Here is a 19,173-nt window from a genome sequence, read left to right as displayed (position 1 = left end):
AGTAACACCTCCTTAAATCCCGCCTCATTGCATGTGGGGTTCGGAGTTCATGCTCTACTGAGGTTTTCACAAACTCCCCAAAAGGTCACACGTGGGCTACAAACCTGAAGTTTCTGAGCAAATACTGGGGGGTTCTTTTCTGCTAAGTCGGGTTCCAGATAGTCAAGCGCACCACAGAGAGAGGCTGGATGAGCTAGCCTGCTGAGGAGGGCGTCAGCAGAGGCAAAGGAGCCCTCAGGAGCTGTCTGAAGGCCGGCAGAAGAGGACACAGAGGAAAAATAGAGGAGACAGAGTGATATCGATTCCAAGCAAGGACCATGCGCCTATTTGCTGGACGTTTCTGACTTGAGGCTAAAGAGAGTGTTCGTTAGGTGCTAATACTTCCCTTTTCATCAGGACTGATTCCCACATGCTGATGATGGGCATTTGGAGATTGACAGGCCCAATGCCCTGCCCAAAAGCACAGCGTTAGGTACGTACCCTCCCACTCCACACCACCCTCACCCCCTAACCAATTGGTGGGAGGAAAGTTACCATTTACTTATTTACTTCAAAGGCTCGGGGTGAGACAAGCCAGTTGATGGGTTTTCCAAACATAATATAAGTCATCGAGAAAACACCTCCAAGTATAAATACCATCAAAGGTTTTCGGAAAGGTCGTTTTCTAAATAACGGGAAGATGATTGCAAATGAAAACAGGTCTCTGGGTAGGTTACAAAGACTTCAACATCAGGAGCCAACTGTGCAGAAACTGAATCGTGCATGAATCCTTCCATAGTGTCTAGTTGAGAGATGGCTGGATCACATCCACTCTCTTTCTGCTTACTAATATTTTCCCGGTATCTAACGGCCACACAGCAGATGCTCGATAAGTGTTTGATGCATGAGATAAATGAACGGTCTGCTAATATAGAACAACAAAATTGACACTCACAGTAACTAAGTCAACAGCCTCAAACCCTCTTGGGGACTGCTAAGAGGGAGTTAAAAAAAGTTGCACATAAAATTCACCTACAAAGATGGTCCATTAGATGTTCAGGGGGTCTGCTGGCTCTGCGAGGCTCCACAGGGGTTGGGAGGGGAGAGGTACAGCCCTGGTCCATACACAGGAGGGATTTCCCATCACCAAGGCCCAGGAAAGCCAGCTGTTCCCCAAAAGGACTGTCCCCTGAACTGCCATTCTCTGCCCCCTGCCACGGAGCATGGAGAAGCAGGGTACAGACCGAGCACGGCTCCAAAGCCAACAGTCGAGCCCCAGGGGACTAACGTGGAAAACCAACAACCCGGAAGGCAAATAAAGCACTTCAAGAGAAGTGAGAATTTGCAAAACCCCATTGGCGAAAATGGAGAGTCACAGCTCTCTCGTGGCTACGGAGGGGGGTGTCCTAGGCTGGCTTCTGCGGTCCAGGGACTGGGTGGGGCCCCGCGCCTGGTACCGGATGAGTATTGCTCTGAAGGCCTGGACCCGTTGGTGATGGGACTCAGTCGGCCCAGGCCTCACCCCAAGCGATCTTGGGCCCCTCCGACCCCACTTACAATTTCAATCGTGTCTGAAGCGGTGCCCAAGGTCATGGCCTCCAGCTCCTTCTGGGAGGATTTCTCCGGCACCTGCAAGTGTGGCTCTTGGCTGGGGGCCAGCCCTCGTGTGATGGGATGCTGGATCTTTGCCCCGGCATTCACGAGGGCTTCAGTTTCCTCAAAACTTGACCTGAGGAAGCCAAGAGCAGCTTTACTTTTTCTCGTGGGACATCCCACTGAAATCGACCAGGATGCCCCCGGTCAGTCAACATCCCAAAGGATCCTGGACTTCCAAGGCTACGCTCCCAGAGGGAAAGTCAGAGGCACAGATGCCACTGGTTGAGAGCACAAGCTCTGGAGCGAAGCAGCCCGCCTGACTAGGGACCGTATCTCAGTTTCTTTCTCTGTAGGACAGGAAGATCAAAGTGAGATGCCACTTGGCACACTTTGACACGGTGCCCATCACCAGTATCCTTGCTGCAATAACATCACCATCGTCACGCTGGGCAGGTTCTGGAAACCAAAGCTAGAGCTTTCAGTCCCGCTCGGAGAAATGGGCAGGTAAGAGGGGATGGGAGGGTCCCAAGCACAGAGGGGTGCCCACCCTTACCCCATCCAGCGCTACACAGCTCAGAACGGGGCAGCCCGACAAATGGGAACTCACACCCACACGGGCAGGAAACGTGTCCCGGGCACCACGCAGAGGCCGGCCCTGTGACTCGTGCTTTCCTTTCCACGCCTCGGTTTAATGCTCCCGATGGCAAGGGAGGACAGTCGGCCCCCTTCCCCATGGCACAGTTTGGGGGGTGCCTGTAAGACTGAGAGCCTCATTTAATTACAGGGCCGGTCTTGTTACTACCCTCACTTTACAAAGCATGAGGACACTGTGCACAGGAGGGTCACGTAACCCGCATCAGGTCACGCAGCCAGTAACTCAGGGTCTGAATGTAGAGGCACGCTGCCTCCCCACGGGACAAATCACAAAACAAAGTCATGTGTGCACTGGGGGGCGATCAGAGAGGCTCATGCATTCAGCTGCTAACGGATTTCTCCTTAGGACAAAGGGCAGCTGGAAACACAGCCCCACACGTACATCCATGTGGACGGTCAGAGACCGAGATGCGGGCCGCCTGAACACATGTGAATGAAACCAAGCCAGGATAGCAGTGCCACAGGGCCCAGAGGCTTGGGGACAGCTGGCCCGACCCGTAACTCTCCCCTCGTTTAAGTCATACCCTGAACACGGCGTCGGGGACTCTGACGTCCGGACTGGGGGAGACTTGACCGGGCTCTCCTGAGAAGTGTCGAACATAAGGTACAGGGCCTGCTTCTTCGGGGCATCATCGTCCTGCTGCAGGGATCAAAGGCACATGTCAGCTCAGCTACAGGTGGCCTGAACATGCTATAGAGATTGGAAAGCAGAGCTCCTGGGGCGCTGGGTGGCTCAGTCGGTGAAGCGTCCGACTTCAGCTCATGATCTCATGGCTTTTGAGTTGGAGCCCCACGTTGGGCTCTGTGCTGACAGCTCAGAGCCCGGAGCCTGCTTTGCGTCCCGTGTCTCCCTCTGTCTCTGCCCCTCCCCTGCTCATGCTCTCTCTCTCTCTCTCCCTCTCTCTCTCTCAAAAATAAATAAACCTTAAAGAAAAAAGAAAGAAAGAAAGAAAGAAAGAAAGAAAGAAAGAAAGAAAGAGAAAGAAAAGCAGAGCTCTCTTCAATAGAACAAATAACTTATCTGGGAAAAGCCTGCGTTCTTCTTGAGCCACCAAGAAGAGAGGAGCCAGCAGGTGCCGGCCAGGAGAGAGGACAGGGAAACGGGAGGGGTAGGCAAGCCCCCCAGGCTGGGTGCTGCCCACCGCCGAATGCGGGGTGGGGGACAAGCCCAGTGGCCCAGTGCGGTGAGCGCCTCCATCACGGTCGGTCTGCTGACTTAGAGCAAACGGTGGGTTGGACGCAGCAATCCCAGCATCCACGAATGATGTAAAGAAAGATAAAGATCCCAGCAATGTGTCTGGCCCACCAGTGTCACAGGAAGTGGCACCTGTAGGCCTCCGATGGCATCATTGGACAATAGCACAACGCGAGAGGTACTGCTCGGAACCAAGTGCCCTGGAGGCAGCAGACATTGAGCCGGGGAAGACACACGCCCATCACAGCCACTTAAATGACAGCGGGATGGCAGTGTGGGGAGAGACATGTTGCCAGAAAAGGCAGTCTTCAGTTACACAAAGCACTTAATTTGAAGACCACAGATAACAGTGTGCCTTAAAAACAACCAAAACGCTCCTCCACCTTTTCAGGCATCTTTTTTTTTTTTTTTAACGTTTATTTATTTTTGAGACAGAGAGACAGAGCATGAACAGGGGAGGGGCAGAGAGAGAGACAGATACAGAATCTGAAACAGGCTCCAGGCTCTGAGCCGTCAGCACAGAGCCCGACGCGGGGCTCGAACTCACAGACCGTGAGATCATGACCTGAGCCGAAGTCGGACGCTTAACCGACCGAGCCACCCAGGCACCCCTTCTCCACCTTTTCAAGGAAAGCTCTAGTTCTTTCTCAGTCCAGGGAAGTAACTCTTTTTTTTTTTTTTTTTTAAAGTGTATTTATTTATTTTGAGAGAGACAGAGCGAGAGCACGAATGGGGGACGGACAGTCAGAGAGAAACTCAAGCTCTGCCAGTTCAGAGCCCGATTCGGGGTTCGAACTCACAAACCGTGAGATCATGACAGGAGCCAAAACCAAGAGACGCTGAACCGACTGAGGCACCCAGGGCGCTGCCCCCGCCCCCTCAAGGGAAATCATTCTGCCGGAAGGCCTAACTGTATTCGATCATTTTCTGCCTGAAAATGCCATCTCAAGTGGACCGAACCACAAACCTGAGACCCCCAGTCCCAGCTCACCCTTCCTGTGCAGCCAAGGATGCTGCAGACACAGAGGACCCTGGCTTTGGGGCCTGAGCTCAGGAGGAGGCCAGTGACTACCTTTTCACAAGACAGGGAAGGAAAGCAAGCAGAACTTACAGGTAAGGAGGAACCAATTTTCTCCATGTACTCAATTTCGTAGGAGTTTCTGTAATCCAACTCTGCAAAAGAAACAAAACGAGAGTTAGCATCAGGGAGAGAAAAAAGAAAAAAGAAAAAAAAAAAAAAAAGGAAAGGTTTGGGCCAGGCAGGGTGAGGTCTGGAACCAGACTCTAAACTCTGAGCCTGTCCACTGACTTGAGGTTTCCAATTCGGCTGGCAGGGGAGGCTCAGCTCAGCAACTTTCAGACCGCTCGTAAACCTCGGGCTGCAAAGGGGCTTCGGCTATTTGGGAACCTGAGAGAGCCTGAGAGAACGAACCGTGAGAGACACAGATCTGACCGCAAACAGGTCTCCGCACAATGCACTGAGTTTTCAGAACAGTGCGTTTTGAGTGTCGTTTTCCTCTGTCAGCCTCCTGGGCAACATGGAGAAAGTTCCCACATCCCGAGGACATTCTGGAACTGAGATTTTAGCCCCAGCCATACTCTGAAGCGAGGGAAGAACATACATGGTTCCTTCACTGCTGTTTGGAAGAGAAGCTTTGCAAATCACATGGAACATTCCCTCAATTTCTACCAGGGCCTGCAGGGAGGGTCCAAATCAGATTTTTAGATGCAAAGACAATTCAAGTCCAAAGAGGTGGAGATATGACCTATTTCAAATTGACTGGAGACCTCAGGCTGGAAAGAAAAGTCGAGAAGCTTTCACTGGAGACTAGAAACCCTGACTCCCTCGGGTGTCCGGGCAGCTCCACGGGGACACCCAGTTCACCCTCAGCTGAATTCCCTGCCCAGTAATTGGATTCTGAGCACATACGACGTGCCTCAACTGCTGGGCACTGTGGATGGAGCGGTGAACAAAACCGGAAAGGACTCTCTCCTCACAGAAGCCACATCTACAGCTACCAGTTCTTTCCTACTTGAAAAGAAAGCCAAGAGATGACAGGTGAGCTGCTCAGAAAGCAGCTGGACAAGAGTGTCAGTGGCAATCCCTGAAGCCTAAAGCCTGAATTTGTTTTGTAATTTTTTTAATGTTTATTTATTTGAGAGACAGAGATACAGACAGACAGACCCTGAGCGGAGGAGGGGCAGAGACAGAGGGAGACACAGAATCGGAAGCAGGCTCCAGGCTCCGAGCTGTCAGCACGGAGCCCTACACGAGGCTCAAACTCACGAACTGTGAAATCATGACCTGAGCTGGTCGGATGCTCAATGGACGGACCCACCCAGGCGCCCCCTGAATTTTTTTTTTTTTTTTTTAACACGAAATACAAATAGCAGTTCTGGTTATAAAGCACTTCCCCATGTATGTATTGTTGAAGTCATCGCTTAAAAAATGATCCCTTAATAGGAGCTTTAAAAGGAGATATTTCCTGGAAGACCTTCCCTAAACCTGCAAATGTGTGGGGTCACGGCCGTATGAACTGAAGCACTTGAACATGTGGACAACTCTTCAGGAGTCCTTGAATCTCCCTGGGGAAGCCAATACATCCTTCTAGGAGGCTTGGCCTGCTCAGGGGAATGCAGCCGGTTTTGTGGATTAATGACCAGAAAGACCTCCGCCCCGATTTGTGCGTCACTCGGGAAGAGCAGAGACCCAAAGCCAACCACACACAGCTGGGCTGGATTCAGCATCTGTGCCTGTAATGGGGACCCGTACCGGGACTCTGCCCCAGCTGAGGACATAGAAATGTTTGTTTATGAAGACTTACTATGTTCCTCATCTTACAAATGAGAGGGTGAGCCAGGGACAGTGAAAGACAAGGCGATTTCTAGGACCTCCTCCAGATCTATCACTTTCCAGATACGGCACCTCAGGACTATTATTTTATTGTCCTATTAAAGACTGTTTTAAGCTGAGAAGACAATAGTGAATCAACGGCCCCCTTCTCCAAGGTATCATTATTGTTGCCAAGGCATTATTTAACCCTAAAGTATCGAACAGAAACCCTCCAGCACACCCCACGACGGCACAGAGCACCCAGGATGCACCAAACGAGCTAAGGGCCGGCACAGAGAGACTTTCCAGGGACCTGTGGCCCTGGCTTAGTGCCCAGCTCTGGTTACCAGCTCGGCTCAGTGAAGCGTCCTGCCTGGAATCTTAGCTGTCTCCTGGCAGCTGATCTGGGTGTCGGGTCACGGAGCTCACTTGCCTGCCTTCTTTCCTACCTGCCAAGGGGGCTTCACTGCCAGGTGCCCAGTGCCCCGTCCCCCCCTTCAGAGGCAGCAGATGACGGTGCAATAGCAGGGGGTGGTCTGGCCCCCCAGAGAAATGCCTGCTTCTTAACGTGTGTGGTTACAGGAGGCCCACACTCTATACAGGAGCTTCAGTCCCTGGTGAGGCCCGGAGGTGTTCCTTCGGACCTGAACTTGTAATCATAGCCATTTGGGGTTCTTGTTTATAATTTACCAAATGGCCAGGAAAAGATGTGAGCAAGACCAATATCAATATCGTCTCCTGTATTTTGAGGGAACGCCTTCCTGAACGTCGTTTATTCAAAATCTCACTCCTCTGCTCAGAGTGCAAAGCCTCAAAGGGCAGGCTTGGAGCCTGAGCCCCATCCGGCTTCGGCCCGGGCCACACGCAGCTGGCAGGCCAGGAAGGGTCATGGGACGCCTTCATATCCAAGAGAAGAGGCCGCTCCCTAATGCGTGTGCTGCTTCAAGATGCAGAGGCCTGAAGTTATTTTTAATGGGCCCTGTCCCATCCGAGGGCTCCTTCTGGTAATTATTTCATCAAGGACAACGCACCGGGGGAGGCCCCGACGGCCGTTCTCCTTCGACTCGCTGATGGCCAGAGCCCGGCCGGCGAGTGCCAAGATCCCCGGGCAGAAGCCGGAAGGATGCAGTCATTCCCAGGGTCGGGCAAAGCCAACTCGCTGACTCCCTCCCACCCCCCACTGCCTTAGCTTTACAGTGGAGCTCAAAGTGACTACGTTTGGCAGATGAAATGAGGTCACAGAAAAGCCCTCCCACGGGCTATACAAATATAAGGGTATGTTACTGCTCACTGCTAAAATTTCTGGGACTTGTAACATAAGTGATGAGAGAGGAAAAGGACCATTAGGAAGGGGACAACGTCCTTGCTGTCACTCTTCTGAATGTCTGAGGTGTGACAGCAATGGTGCCTCACACTGAAGAAGAGTTAGGCTCTTGAGGAGAGTGTCTGCCCCTCTGTTGAATGCAAGAAGGCGGGGCTGATGTTGCCCCGTGTTAAGGGAGACAGGAGAGCTGGGTGACCCCCAAAGGCCCATCCAGACTGGTGAATCTAAAACACTGCTCTCTTAGGGTCTCTTGGGTCAGAGCTGGGAGAGGCCTTGGAGGTTCTGTCTCCAAACGGTTCCTAATCTCCGCATCCCTAGAGACCACGCGGACGAGGTTTGTTCCCACTATGTTTCCAAAGAGTCCGCCAGGAGAGGCCATTTGCTAAGCAAGCGTTCAAAGAAAAACGCGTGTAATTGCCAATCTGAGTTTTTAATCAGTGGGAGATTGTCAGTGAGTGAGCTGGTGTAATTGTAGCCCGCACAGGTAGTTTCAATTAGCTGGGCATCTCTCTGAACGAGTTCCATCAGGGTTTCTTGAACCATTAAGACAACTTGGAGCTCTTGTGGACCTAGGTAGGGGAGTACCGATTAGCTCGACGCCCTCCTTCTACAGACAACGGAAGGAAGCCTGTGCGTGGTCACATACAAGGGCATAGTGGGGACGTTAGGAGTCAGGCAGCCGCGGTTCTACACCGATGAGCCCCGCAACACTCCGCAAGTTGTGAGAGCGCAAAGCCTCTGTTTCCTTGCTTCGCCCCTAGGTGGAGAAGAGCAGAAATCCGCTCTCTGGGATGGAGAGAATGAAATGAAATCACGTTTGCTTTACTGTTGTCCCTTGGGAAATCGGTTGGTAATTATTATTTCTAACTCCAAATTTCATTTTCCGGTGATTTGTGACTTCAGCATAACAAAGTCTCAATCACAGCTACAGCTCTGGCCAGGTTCTTTGTGGTGATGACATCAGCACCCCAGGTGCGTGTCTGGTGTGGCTGGACTTGACCCCCATGAGGTTAACAGGAAGGACAATCTGATAGGGGCCTGTGTATCCAGTTTCTACATCCAGCTGCTGGAGGGAAGCAGACTATATTAGAAAAGTGAATGCAGGGTCAGCACCTCCTGAAATTGCAACTGTTCTGTATTCATATAGATGACAGATTTCCGATTGCCCGCCAGCTGTAATTATGGTTGGGCAGCCCGAATCTTCACGATCTTTTTCTAAGGAGGCAGGTGTAATAGGGTTTTGTTTCAAACATATAGATTTACCTATTTGTTGAACTTTTGCGGAAAACAAGCAATGATCCAAGAGGTCACCAGGCTAGTGAGTTGTCTGTGTCAGTTCAATGTTAACGATGAAGAAACAGACGTTACCATTGAACGGGCACCTGTTAGCTTAACAGCCACTATTCAGAGTTTTTGTATTTTCTACTAAAAATGCATGTATTTGCATCATCGTGACAGAACCGAGTGACCTCAGAGCAGCCCTGACCAAGCATGGAGGGCAGACAGCACAGAGATGTCCGGGGGAAAGGCTGGAGGGCAGGGCGAGGGTGGGAGACAGGGCAGGGAACATTCCTGCCTCCAGCAGCCCCTGCAGGGACAGCCGAGTGGGGGCATCCGTGGGGGAAAAGTGGTTCCATCCAGTATGGCTCGTGGACCAGGTGTGTGTGCAGAGGAAAAGGAGGACTGGAGAGGGGCAAAGGGCAGGTCCCAGGGTCCCAGGGGTCAGGGAGGAGACGGGCACTGTTAAGTCTCCCAAACCCCAACCTGAAAGCCAACCGGATAGCCAACCAAAAGGGTTGGTTCCACAGAACTCATATTGCCAAAACATCCAAGTTCACATAATTTAGATGGTCCGTTCATCTTCAAACTGTAAAGAGGCAGTGTAGTTGATGAGGGAGCATAAGGCAAGCTGACAGGCTGCAACCCGACCCCCCCCCCCCCCCCCAGCAAAACTCCCCAGGCAGGACAAGTGTGATATCCCTCAGGCACTGCTGGATGCCCAAGAACAAAGGAAAGGGGAAAAACAAATGGTTAACTGATAGAGATCACAGTCCTGCAGGACCCGGAGTCTCCATCTATTTACAAATATCTTAGTAAATCACAAGAAAAAGGCACTCTTATCAATAGCCTAATCTCCGGAAACCTATAGACTGTTTTCTGGAGCCCCACATCACCCCTCCATAGCGATGTGGGGAACAAAGGCCGAAGGAAATGGCAGATAAAACTGAATTTCCTTATCACCTGCAGTCCACTGACAAATACTTGAGGCCGGCAGAGTAAAACTTTTCTCCGGGAACTCCTAGAAGTCTTAATGATAATCTTTGCTAGAGGGAGAAACAACCTTAACATGACAATAGCTAGGCCTCCAAGATCCCGTGAGTCTTCTTTAGCATATGAAAATCTCACTGGAAACTTCCCCTGGAACTTCACCTATCCCCCAACCCCATAGTAAATAACCAGTCGGTCCTCATGGTCCCGGGGCAGCTCTTCCTGTCCAGGGTCCTGTCCCCAAGCTTTAATAGAATCACCTTTTTGCACCAAAGACATCTTCAAGAATTCTTTCTTAGTCGTCGGCTCTGGACCCCACGAATCCTACCATCACCCCCAAAAAACCTCATCATGGTGAGAAGACAGGCATCCAGAATCCGCCCCCGGCAAAATGAAATGGCCCTCACTGGTATCGTTCAGAGACCTTATGGGCACGAAGCTAGCCACCGAGCAGGTGATCACAGGAGAGCCTGCAGAGGAAGAACTCCAAGCTACAGCCCCCAACTACCTGCTCCCCACTTCTGCCAGTGCCCACCCGGAGGGAGCAAGAGGGTGTTTAATGGAAGTCGTGGCCCCTCATCAGCAGCAAAAAAGCAGAGATAACATTTTCACGTGCGACGGTCCTCGACTTGGTTTCTACTCCATGTTTTTGAATTGTTGGGTATCACGACTTTGGAAAGGGAGCCTCAGCACCATCACAACAGTCCCCAACGAGTGCTGGAGGGAAGCTCACAGCGGGGCAGGTGCAGGAAAGGCACGCAGGGCTTGGGGCAGAGCACGATCAGGCAGGGAGATGGTTTCAGGCCTCCACAGCCTTCCTAACGGGAAAGGAAGTGTGGGAGCCAATATATAGATTCAGACACTAAACAGCGTGAGTGGAATAAGCAGTTTACAAAAAACCTCTTGATTTCACCCAGTGATGCTGCGCTGACTTAAGATAGGTGAATTTCGCAAGCCAAAGAATCAGGAAGAAAGCTGGAAGCTAATATGTGGAAGAGGAAGAAAGCTATTGTTGAGAAAAGCAACAGGCCTGGGGGTCTATCCAAGAAAACTGTCCTCTTTGTTGGCAAGACTGGAGTGAACCCTCTGGTTTGGGGCTTGGGTAGATGGTGTGACCACACTGTGGACCATCCCGTGGGGCTGATGAGCAGCAGTGGCACCAAAGGACCCGTGGGGAGGGGCTGACCACACTGAGCATTCGGCTCGGACGATGCTGTCTGCAGCCAGGCGTGTGCTTCAAATTCACCCAGGCACATAAGCCACAGACAATGAGCCAAGCTTGGGTAAGCTCAGGATGGGAATGAGGGGGGGTGTATTAAGCTGACTGGCTCTCAGCTGGTGTCTCGGAGGTGGGGTGCAGCGGGGTTCAAGCCTCAGGCTGTTTAAAAAAATTTTTTTTAATATCTACTTATTTTTGAGACAGAGAAAGAGCATGAACAGGGGAGGGTCAGAGAGAGGGAGACACAGAATCTGAAGCAGGCTCCAGGCTCTGAGCTGTCAGTACCGAGCCCGACGCGGGGCTGGAACTCACGAACCGTGAGATCATGACCCGAGCCGAAGTCAGATGCTTAACCGACTGAGCCACCCGGGCGCCCCGAGCCTCAGGCTGTTTTCAAATGTAGACTTAGCTGGGAGGGCACCCATGGCATGGTTACCTGGCATGGAAGTTTCCTTCCTGGCCTTTTGCTCCCTAGGGACAGTGGTCTCCGAGGCAGGGTAGGGGTCCCGCTGGCCACCAAGCGGCTTACCCTCCGTGGGTGAGTTGAATTTGGTGTCATTTACGAAGGTGGACAGGTCCGAGGGCTGTGGGTAGTCCTGTTTGTCAGCCTCCAGGTCCACTGTCACACACGTCCACTTCTGGTTGGTGACCGCCAGCTTCTCCTCGTCGGTTGCATGGACCACGGCGGAGATCACCGGCGTTTCCGGGGTAGCCGCTGGAGTGGAGTCCTGGGGGCAGAAGCGAAGCAGTTGCTCTTCTCATATGGTCTCTGTGTCCCCAACTGCACCCGACCCGTCTCTGTGTCCCCAGCTGCACCCGCCCAGCCAGGCCTGGGGGTCCCCCCTAACCAGGACACGTCTCCATCACAATCCTCTGGGTCCTCGGACTCTGCCCAAAATGGTCCCGAGGAGACAAGATTCTTTCCTCTGTGACTTTCCTTTCCTGATGGCTTGTTACAGGGGGTGGTGGAGGGTTTCAGACAAATTAGGATTTTGTGTCGGAGTGATGTGGGGGCATTCCTGCTCGTTCAGTCCGAGAAAAATAAAGAACTTTAACTCTTGGCACTTTCATGACTGCAACTATCGAGTTATGTCTACACAGGGCTTCAGGGCCTGTGCAGCGATATCCTTAATATCGCCTGACGATCTGCATGCCTGTGGCTGCGGGATTTTTTCCATGGAGGGGGAGCAGCTGAGCAGGGCAGCGGGGGAGCCCCGAGTGCTAGAGCAGAGCTGGGACCGGGACCCCAGCCCCCTCTCCTGGGGCCGGGCTAGGGTCTGCGGGGCCGGGGGCCTCGCTGGCTCAGAAGGGGGCCTGACGTACACGCCCGAGGCTAACCTTCCTGGGTCGGTAATGGTACAGATCTCATACAGGGGCTGGTTAGAGCGCGATGGGCACACCTGAAGGGAGGGCCGAAGCGCCTACTTCCTCAGGGCATGATTTTGACCTCCCCTGCCTGGATTTGGTTACATAATCCAGCGCTCTTGACACACAGCCCATCCTTTCTCACCATACATTCCTGTGTCTCAGCGGACTTTCTCAATTTGAAATTCATACACGTTCTCGGCTGATTAACTGGCAGAATGGACAAATGGGCTGGTGCGATTCCTACAGAATCCACGAACACTCGCTGAACATCTTTCTACTCGCGGGACGCACTCTGATCTTTCCCAAAGGGAAGGGATCAAAACGGTGTCTTGCAAACCGCAAGGGACGGCCCCTCCCTCCACCCCTCCACCCCTCCACGTACGAGCCAAAGAGGATGCTGGAATGTGCCCGTGACGAACAGAAGAGAAACTTCGGTTGACTAGCAGGGAATCAAAACACATGGGCTCTAACTTCCCCGGGGTGAGTGGCAAAATCGTACTTATCGAGGGAACATCGTACCTGAGAAGGTGGGTCAGAGAGAGGAGACCGTTTTGGCGACCTTTTCACCCTAAATGTGTCACTGGAAATAGAACGGAAAATGTCAACACAACAAACAGGGGCACAGAACAGTCCGGAGTTCCACAGAGTGGACCCACGCCACCGTGTCTGCGAGTATCTGGCCCAGACCCACCCTCCAGCCCTCGCTACTCCACACCAGCTGAAAGATGTCCGTGCTGTTCATTCCCACTCAACATCAGATACCGTTACTGCCCCCGAGGGAAAGAGTCCTCGAGCTGGAAATCTTTAGAGAGATGCCATTTTGGAGAGCTGGCCCAGAAAATGAAGCTAAATTTAGCCAGATGTTCTTGTGTTAAAAAAGCAGATTTGGGTGACATTAATGTATTCAGATTCATCCAAGAATGTCTGAACCAAACGGGGCGGGGGGCAGGGATCTAGGTTCCTGACACCAGTTAAGGGGAACCAGTTTACTGACTGGCCAGCCGACACAGCACATAATAGACAGCTGAAGGATCTGGGCAGAAACATGAAGGAATGTTCTGGGTCTTCAGGGAGAATTCCTTCCCACTCACTGGAACTCTGAGCGTAACGGATTCCTGCACCTCAGACGTGGGTGAGATTCTGACCAGAGACAGAGCCAGGGTTGAGACGATTCTTTTTAAAATTACAGTAGAATACACCTAACACACAATTTATCATCTTAAACACTCACGTTCAATAGCGTAAAGTACATTCACATTGTACAACCAATCTCCAGAACTCTTTTCAGGGATGAGGTGATTTCTCTAATGTCTATTCTCAACCATGGTTAACAACTCTTTTCCCTTTTTCTCCTTTATATAAATAATTGGGGGCAGGCGCAGGTCACTAGAGGCAAAGGAAAATCAGATCAGACTTATGAAAGGGTCAGAAGGAAAGCATTTTTAGCATACGTGGTTCCACTGAGTCCACTGAGTGGTCTGGGGTGGTGGTGGAGGGGGGGGGTCATTTCCCAGGCAGAATGGAAGCGTTCCCACCTGCAGACAGACCCCTGGTCTCAGGCCCCTCTGCGGTATGGTCCTGCCTCCACCAAAGCAGCGGCTTTGTGGCGGGGGCGGGCAGCCCCTGACCTTAGATCCCACTACCTTTCCCTGCTCTAAATATTAACCAGATGGGGGCGCCTGGTGGCTCAGTCAGGTAAGCGTCCTGACTCTTGATTTTGGCTCAGGATCGTGAGATCAAGCCCTGCATCAGGCTCCGTACTGAGTGTGGAGCCTGCTTGGGATGCTCTCTCTCTCTCCCTCTGCCCTCTCCCCTGTTCGTGCTCTCTCTCTCTCTCTCTTAATAAATACATACATACGTACATAAATAAATAGATAATAACTGGATGGACAAAGCAATTTGGCACTCAAGTTCCTTCCCTGTGTTCTCTTCAATAAAAACGCTCCAACAATGGCATTCAGTCATGAGAAAATACTAGAAATGGTTATTTCCAGCACTTATAGCATTTGCCATATGAGCAATACAGTCACAGCTTGAAGCATATATTTATTCATGCATATAAATATATAACTGTATATTTCAGAGTTGCTAAATGGCTCTAAAACACTGAAGAAATCCCTTGGCCAGAAGCAAGCCTGAGAGACTCCACTCTACCCCAGGGCTGCTGGACCCCTGGGACCAGGCCAGCTTCCCTTGTAAAGACAGGGAAGCAGGAAAGGTACCTGTCCTTGGGCCCCCGGGAGCCGCCCAGGACATCTCTCCTGGCCGTGGGGGCAAAGCCGTGCAGGCACGGAGACGGTTTGCTCTGCCTGCAGCGACACCCAGCCGGGTGACCCGTGCACGGACAGCATGCCGATCGACACCCAGCCTGGTCCTGGGTGGCCAAGGACGCAGGCCCAGAGCAGGCTGGTGATGGCTCTCACAGCCGTGTGCTCCACTCCGAGTCAACCCACAGGTCTCAAGGAGACACAGCCCACAGATTTCTGCTTCACACGTTAGCAGGAACAAGTGACCTCAGTCGCCGCCTGCGTTGGCCGGATGCTTATTTCAACGTGAAGCCACACCCAGTACTTTGAAAGCAATCGCTCACTAGCCCAATTTGAAATGAAAGAATGGAATGAGAGCTTAAAAAAAAAAAATGTATGGGTTTCAGATGAAGACATCGAATATGCAAGCAGGAGAGTTCCATTCCTGACAAGCAGGCAGATGTTGGGTAATCGCATTTTCACAGCCAAGCAGTTTCACTTATGCTAATCACTACGAAACAGGAAAGTAACCTCTGCTACCGGGGAGCCCCATGCCCCGCCTCCCCGTCCCCAGGCCCAACAGAGATACACAAGCAGCAGCCACGGAGAAGAAATGAAAAGAGCTTGCAAGCAAAAACAAAAAGCAGGGGGAAGAAAAGCACATTCAGTGGAAGAGGCAGGTTCCGTTAAATTTACTTACAACAGAGAACACACAGACATCACATCTTCAACCATCCTAAGACAAGAAGACAAGAAAAAAGAGAGACGGACAGAAGGAACTGACAAAAAAGATCCATCTGCACACAATTGGCTACTGATGGGTTGGGACCCAAGAGGCATCCACTGTGAGTTCTGCTTGGGAGAGGGGGCCACATCCCGGCTTTTTGGAGAGGGGGCTGTCCGAGAACACCTTCCTCTCGTGCTTCCGATCACCCCCTAAAAGAGCTTTGTCACATCGTGTTGGGTTCCAGGCCATCTGCACTAGAGGTGAGGACAAGAGATGGGGTGGCTTCCCTGACCTGTGTGCTCTGATGACAGGACAGACTATAACCAAACTATCTGTGCGGAAGGAGGAGGTGCGCAGTGGCTGCAGGCTGGCTCCTGTTCCAAAAATGAGGGAACGTGGCTTTGTCGTCTGAGCATTTCAGAGTTCTGTTTGAGGCTTAAAATAAAGCGTCCAACACAGATTGGATGGAATCTCTAGGAAGGGCCAGGTTGGGAAACTGATCTCAAGGTTCCTGGTTGGGGAGCCTTGGATCCCAAGACTCGCGCCTGCTTAGAGAACCTCTTCTCAGGAAGTCCCAAGTTCTTCTCAAGATAACTCCTCGGGGAGCCCAGAATGGGAGGTAAGAAGGTCTACCCTGTCTCCATTCATACCGGACAGAGGCAGAGAGGCCAGCAGCTGCGGTCTGCTCTGCTGAGTTGGTGCCAGAAGCCTGGTCTCTGTGGCCTTGTTCAGTTACTGACCCTACTTCGCATGAAGGCGGGAGAAAGGCTCTAAGTGCCCTCCCCACCCAGTATGCTGGGACCCACGTCCTGGAAATGGACCCACAGCCATCCAGGTGAGAGCGCGTCTGGAGATGAATTCCAGAAGCACAGACACGTGGTTGTTAAAGGCACTCTACTTGGCAAGTGTTTGAGGACAGCTGAGCCAATTATTGGTGGCCCCCTGGGGGTCACGGGGATTTCGGGGATGGTTTCTCCCTTTCAAGTTCCCTCGATCTCTTTCTGGACCTATGGGGCCTTGGGCTCTTGTCTGCAAAAGATGGCTAGAAAAAGGGATGACAGGCTGGCTGGGGTGCGAGGAAGGGCCCAGGCCAGGCCTCTCGTTCACGGGCCTCCGAGAGACTACTGGGTTTGCCTCCTGACGAACACGTTAACGGGCAGACACAAATATGCCCAATTCTAACACTATTTGAAGGGTGGATCTCCTAGCTTCTAGGCCACCCCCAAAAGTAATTCCTGTGCCAAGCAGGGAAAAGGTTAAGTCACCCAAGCACAGATGAGTTCCCTCTCTGTGGGATCTCCCACACTCCCCCGGAGTCAAATGTCAGGCCTTCAGCTCAAGGTAAAGCCTTAAACCACTGACATAATAATGAGGCAAAAGATCAAAGACGCTAGACCCAGAGGGATTTGTGCACGGGAAATGCCACCACCGTGGGCACAGAGAGGAAGGAAAACAGGGATCGTGTTGCAAACCTGGAGGCATTATGGCAGATGGCGGAAGGGTTAGGGCAGCCGCGTTCATCCAGGCACACGACCCGGGCTCACAGCCGAGGCACAGCCCCCGAGCTTACCACCTGCACCCCTGCACTTACGTCTTGAGGGGCGTCTTCTTCTTCTTGGCGGGCTTGTTCAGCCCATCCCCGTCCACTCCGTTGGCTTCGATGGCACTCGCTGGGATCTCAAAGGAGGCTGGGGATTTAGAAGGTGAGGCTGGGGTTTTAGAGGACGTCTTAAAAGGGTCAATGGATTCGTCGCAGGCGTCTGCGTCAAAGTTGTAGGACTGTTGGGGCAGTTTGGGGGACTCTTGCATTTTTGAGGTGGAAGAAAAAGGGTTAAAATTGGGGTCGTCCCACTTGTCAATATCAAAGGTGTAGGTACCCTTAGCAATAGGGATGTCATTGGGTTCATCGGGGGACCGGGTAGGTGAGGCAGGAGCGTTGTCGAGTTTCTCGGGTGTTTTTTTCATCTTTGGCCTCCTTAGGGGCATTTTGGCAACCGGCTTTTTGCCTAGCTTTTTGGTAGGAGGGGGGTTTTCCTGCTGGGTGTCCCAACTGCCCTTGTCCTCAGAATAGTCAAACTCCAGCCTCACCGAGAGCCCTTTGACCGGGGAGTCCTCCTGCCCCCCACTATCCGACGGGGTCACCTCCACCGCCTCCGGAGCCGTGGCAAGAGGCAACGTCTTCCTTCCCACGGGGGGTGAGTTCTGCACTCTGCCGCTTCCGGAAGCTGGGGGGACGGCCCCTTCGGCACCCTCTGGGTCCAGAGGGCAGGCGGCCTTGGGCACGGCAGCAGGCTCCAGGGGTGCCTCCTCTGCCAGGGCTGGTGCAGAAGCTTCCGTCTTGGTCTCGACTGCTCTGTTCTCCTCACTGGGGCCGGGACTCTCTTCGACTGGCTCTTGGGGTGTCTCTTTCACCGGGGGGGTTTCCGTGGGTTTCTTGGCGGTCTGCTTCTTTTTTAAGGAAGGCGGCCTCGGTTTTTTAGTTCGCTTAAGGGTACTGGAGGCACTGCTTGAGCCCGCGCCGTAGGCATCTGGGGCCGGGGCCACGGCCTCGGCGTTGCCCGAGCAGGAAGCACCATCGAAGTCACTGGCTTGCAGGCTGAGAGATCGGGAAAGCGTGGACTTGGAGACGGGGACAGAATCCGTGGACTTCCTCCGCGTGTTCGCTTTGCATTCCTGACTCTTAGAGTCCGAGCAGCGGGGCTCCAAGGTCTGGAAATCGTCCACCAGCTCGATGGTGTCGAAGTCTAAGTTGTAAGTCCCGCTGCTGGCTATAGGCTTGTCTTCATCGAAGACGGCAGAGAAGGAGTGTGACGGGGGGCGGAAGGGGCTCCCCTCCACCGAGCTGCTGCGTGGGCCATCGGGGACACAGGCTGTCTCAGAACCGCATCCTGAGGAGAAGGAGACAAAGCAGTCACCGAAGGACGAAGGACACAGGACACTGGACTGCTTTCATCTCGTGCCAGACTACCACCCTCTAGGCAGAGTCCCCAGGACCCCCGGGCCCCCGCTGGGTGGGCGCGGTGCGTGGGCACCAAGTCTGCTCTCACCCATTATTGGCTCCAGACCCCAGGTAGGCTTACCCTCCGGTCCCTCATCTGTCAAATGGGAGTGACGCGGGCTGTTTGGGGGACAGCTCAAATCATTCAGTCATTCCAAAAACGTTTACCAAGTTCCCAGTCGGGACTAGGCACCATTCTGGGTGTCGGAGATTCAACAACGAACAAAACAGACAAAAATCCTTGCCCTTCCGGAAGGTACACCCTTCGGGGAGAAGACAGTTAAGAAATAAATAAGCAAAATGCACAGACTGCCAGATGGTGATAGGTGATATGGAGAAAAATAAAGCCAGGGTACGAGTGCTGCAATTTTAAAATAAAGGAGTTGGCAAAGCTCTCCAGGGAGGAAACACTTAAGCAAAGATCAGAAACATGGGAAGGGCGTGAACCAGGAGCATATCGGTGGGGGTGTGAGGGGAGCATCATAAGCAAAAGGAACAGCAAGTGCAAAGGTCCTGGGGTAGAAGCACGCTAACGTGTTAAAGAAACCTCAGAGGCCAGTGTGACTAAAGCAAGGGAGAGGAAGACAGCCATTAGCATCATCAAGCCTGTTTTTGACTACTCGGAGCTTGTTGTGAGGAACAACTGGGAGCCTTTCTGTGGAGGCCCCCAGGCCACTGCAGCAGGGCTGAGGATGCCCTGCTTGCCACCTGTCCTTATGCCAGGTGTCCCCTATAATCTCTCCCTCCAACTCTGCTTGCCATGCTC

The 19,173-nt window shown here is 52.5% G+C and overlaps 1 protein-coding gene across 6 annotated transcripts in view; it reads right to left on the bottom strand.

The window, feature by feature from the left end:
* The window catches only part of TACC2 (transforming acidic coiled-coil containing protein 2), a 182,650-nt gene that overhangs the window by 24,241 nt on the left and 139,236 nt on the right, over nt 1–19,173 (bottom strand). For 4 of the 6 annotated variants that reach the window (XM_042960094.1, XM_042960093.1, XM_042960091.1 and 1 more), the window contains 6 exons: nt 17,001–18,297; nt 12,956–13,016; nt 11,598–11,796; nt 4,536–4,597; nt 2,754–2,869; nt 1,537–1,708 (listed from right to left, as the gene is read on the bottom strand). In XM_042960094.1, the coding sequence (XP_042816028.1) occupies nt 1,537–1,708; nt 2,754–2,869; nt 4,536–4,597; nt 11,598–11,796; nt 12,956–13,016; nt 17,001–17,395 (1,005 nt within the window). In that variant the 5' untranslated portion in view covers nt 17,396–18,297. Of the gene's footprint in view, nt 1–104; nt 246–1,536; nt 1,709–2,753; nt 2,870–4,535; nt 4,598–11,597; nt 11,797–12,955; nt 13,017–17,000; nt 18,298–19,173 lie in introns of all 6 variants that reach the window. The other 2 variants (XM_042960095.1, XM_042960096.1) reach the window with 1 other exon arrangement.

This window comes from Panthera tigris, chromosome D2, assembly GCF_018350195.1.
Source record: "Panthera tigris isolate Pti1 chromosome D2, P.tigris_Pti1_mat1.1, whole genome shotgun sequence".
NCBI lineage: Eukaryota > Metazoa > Chordata > Mammalia > Carnivora > Felidae > Panthera > Panthera tigris.
Note: the sequence above shows the minus strand (reverse complement) of the source record. Positions and strands in the feature narration are given on the sequence as shown.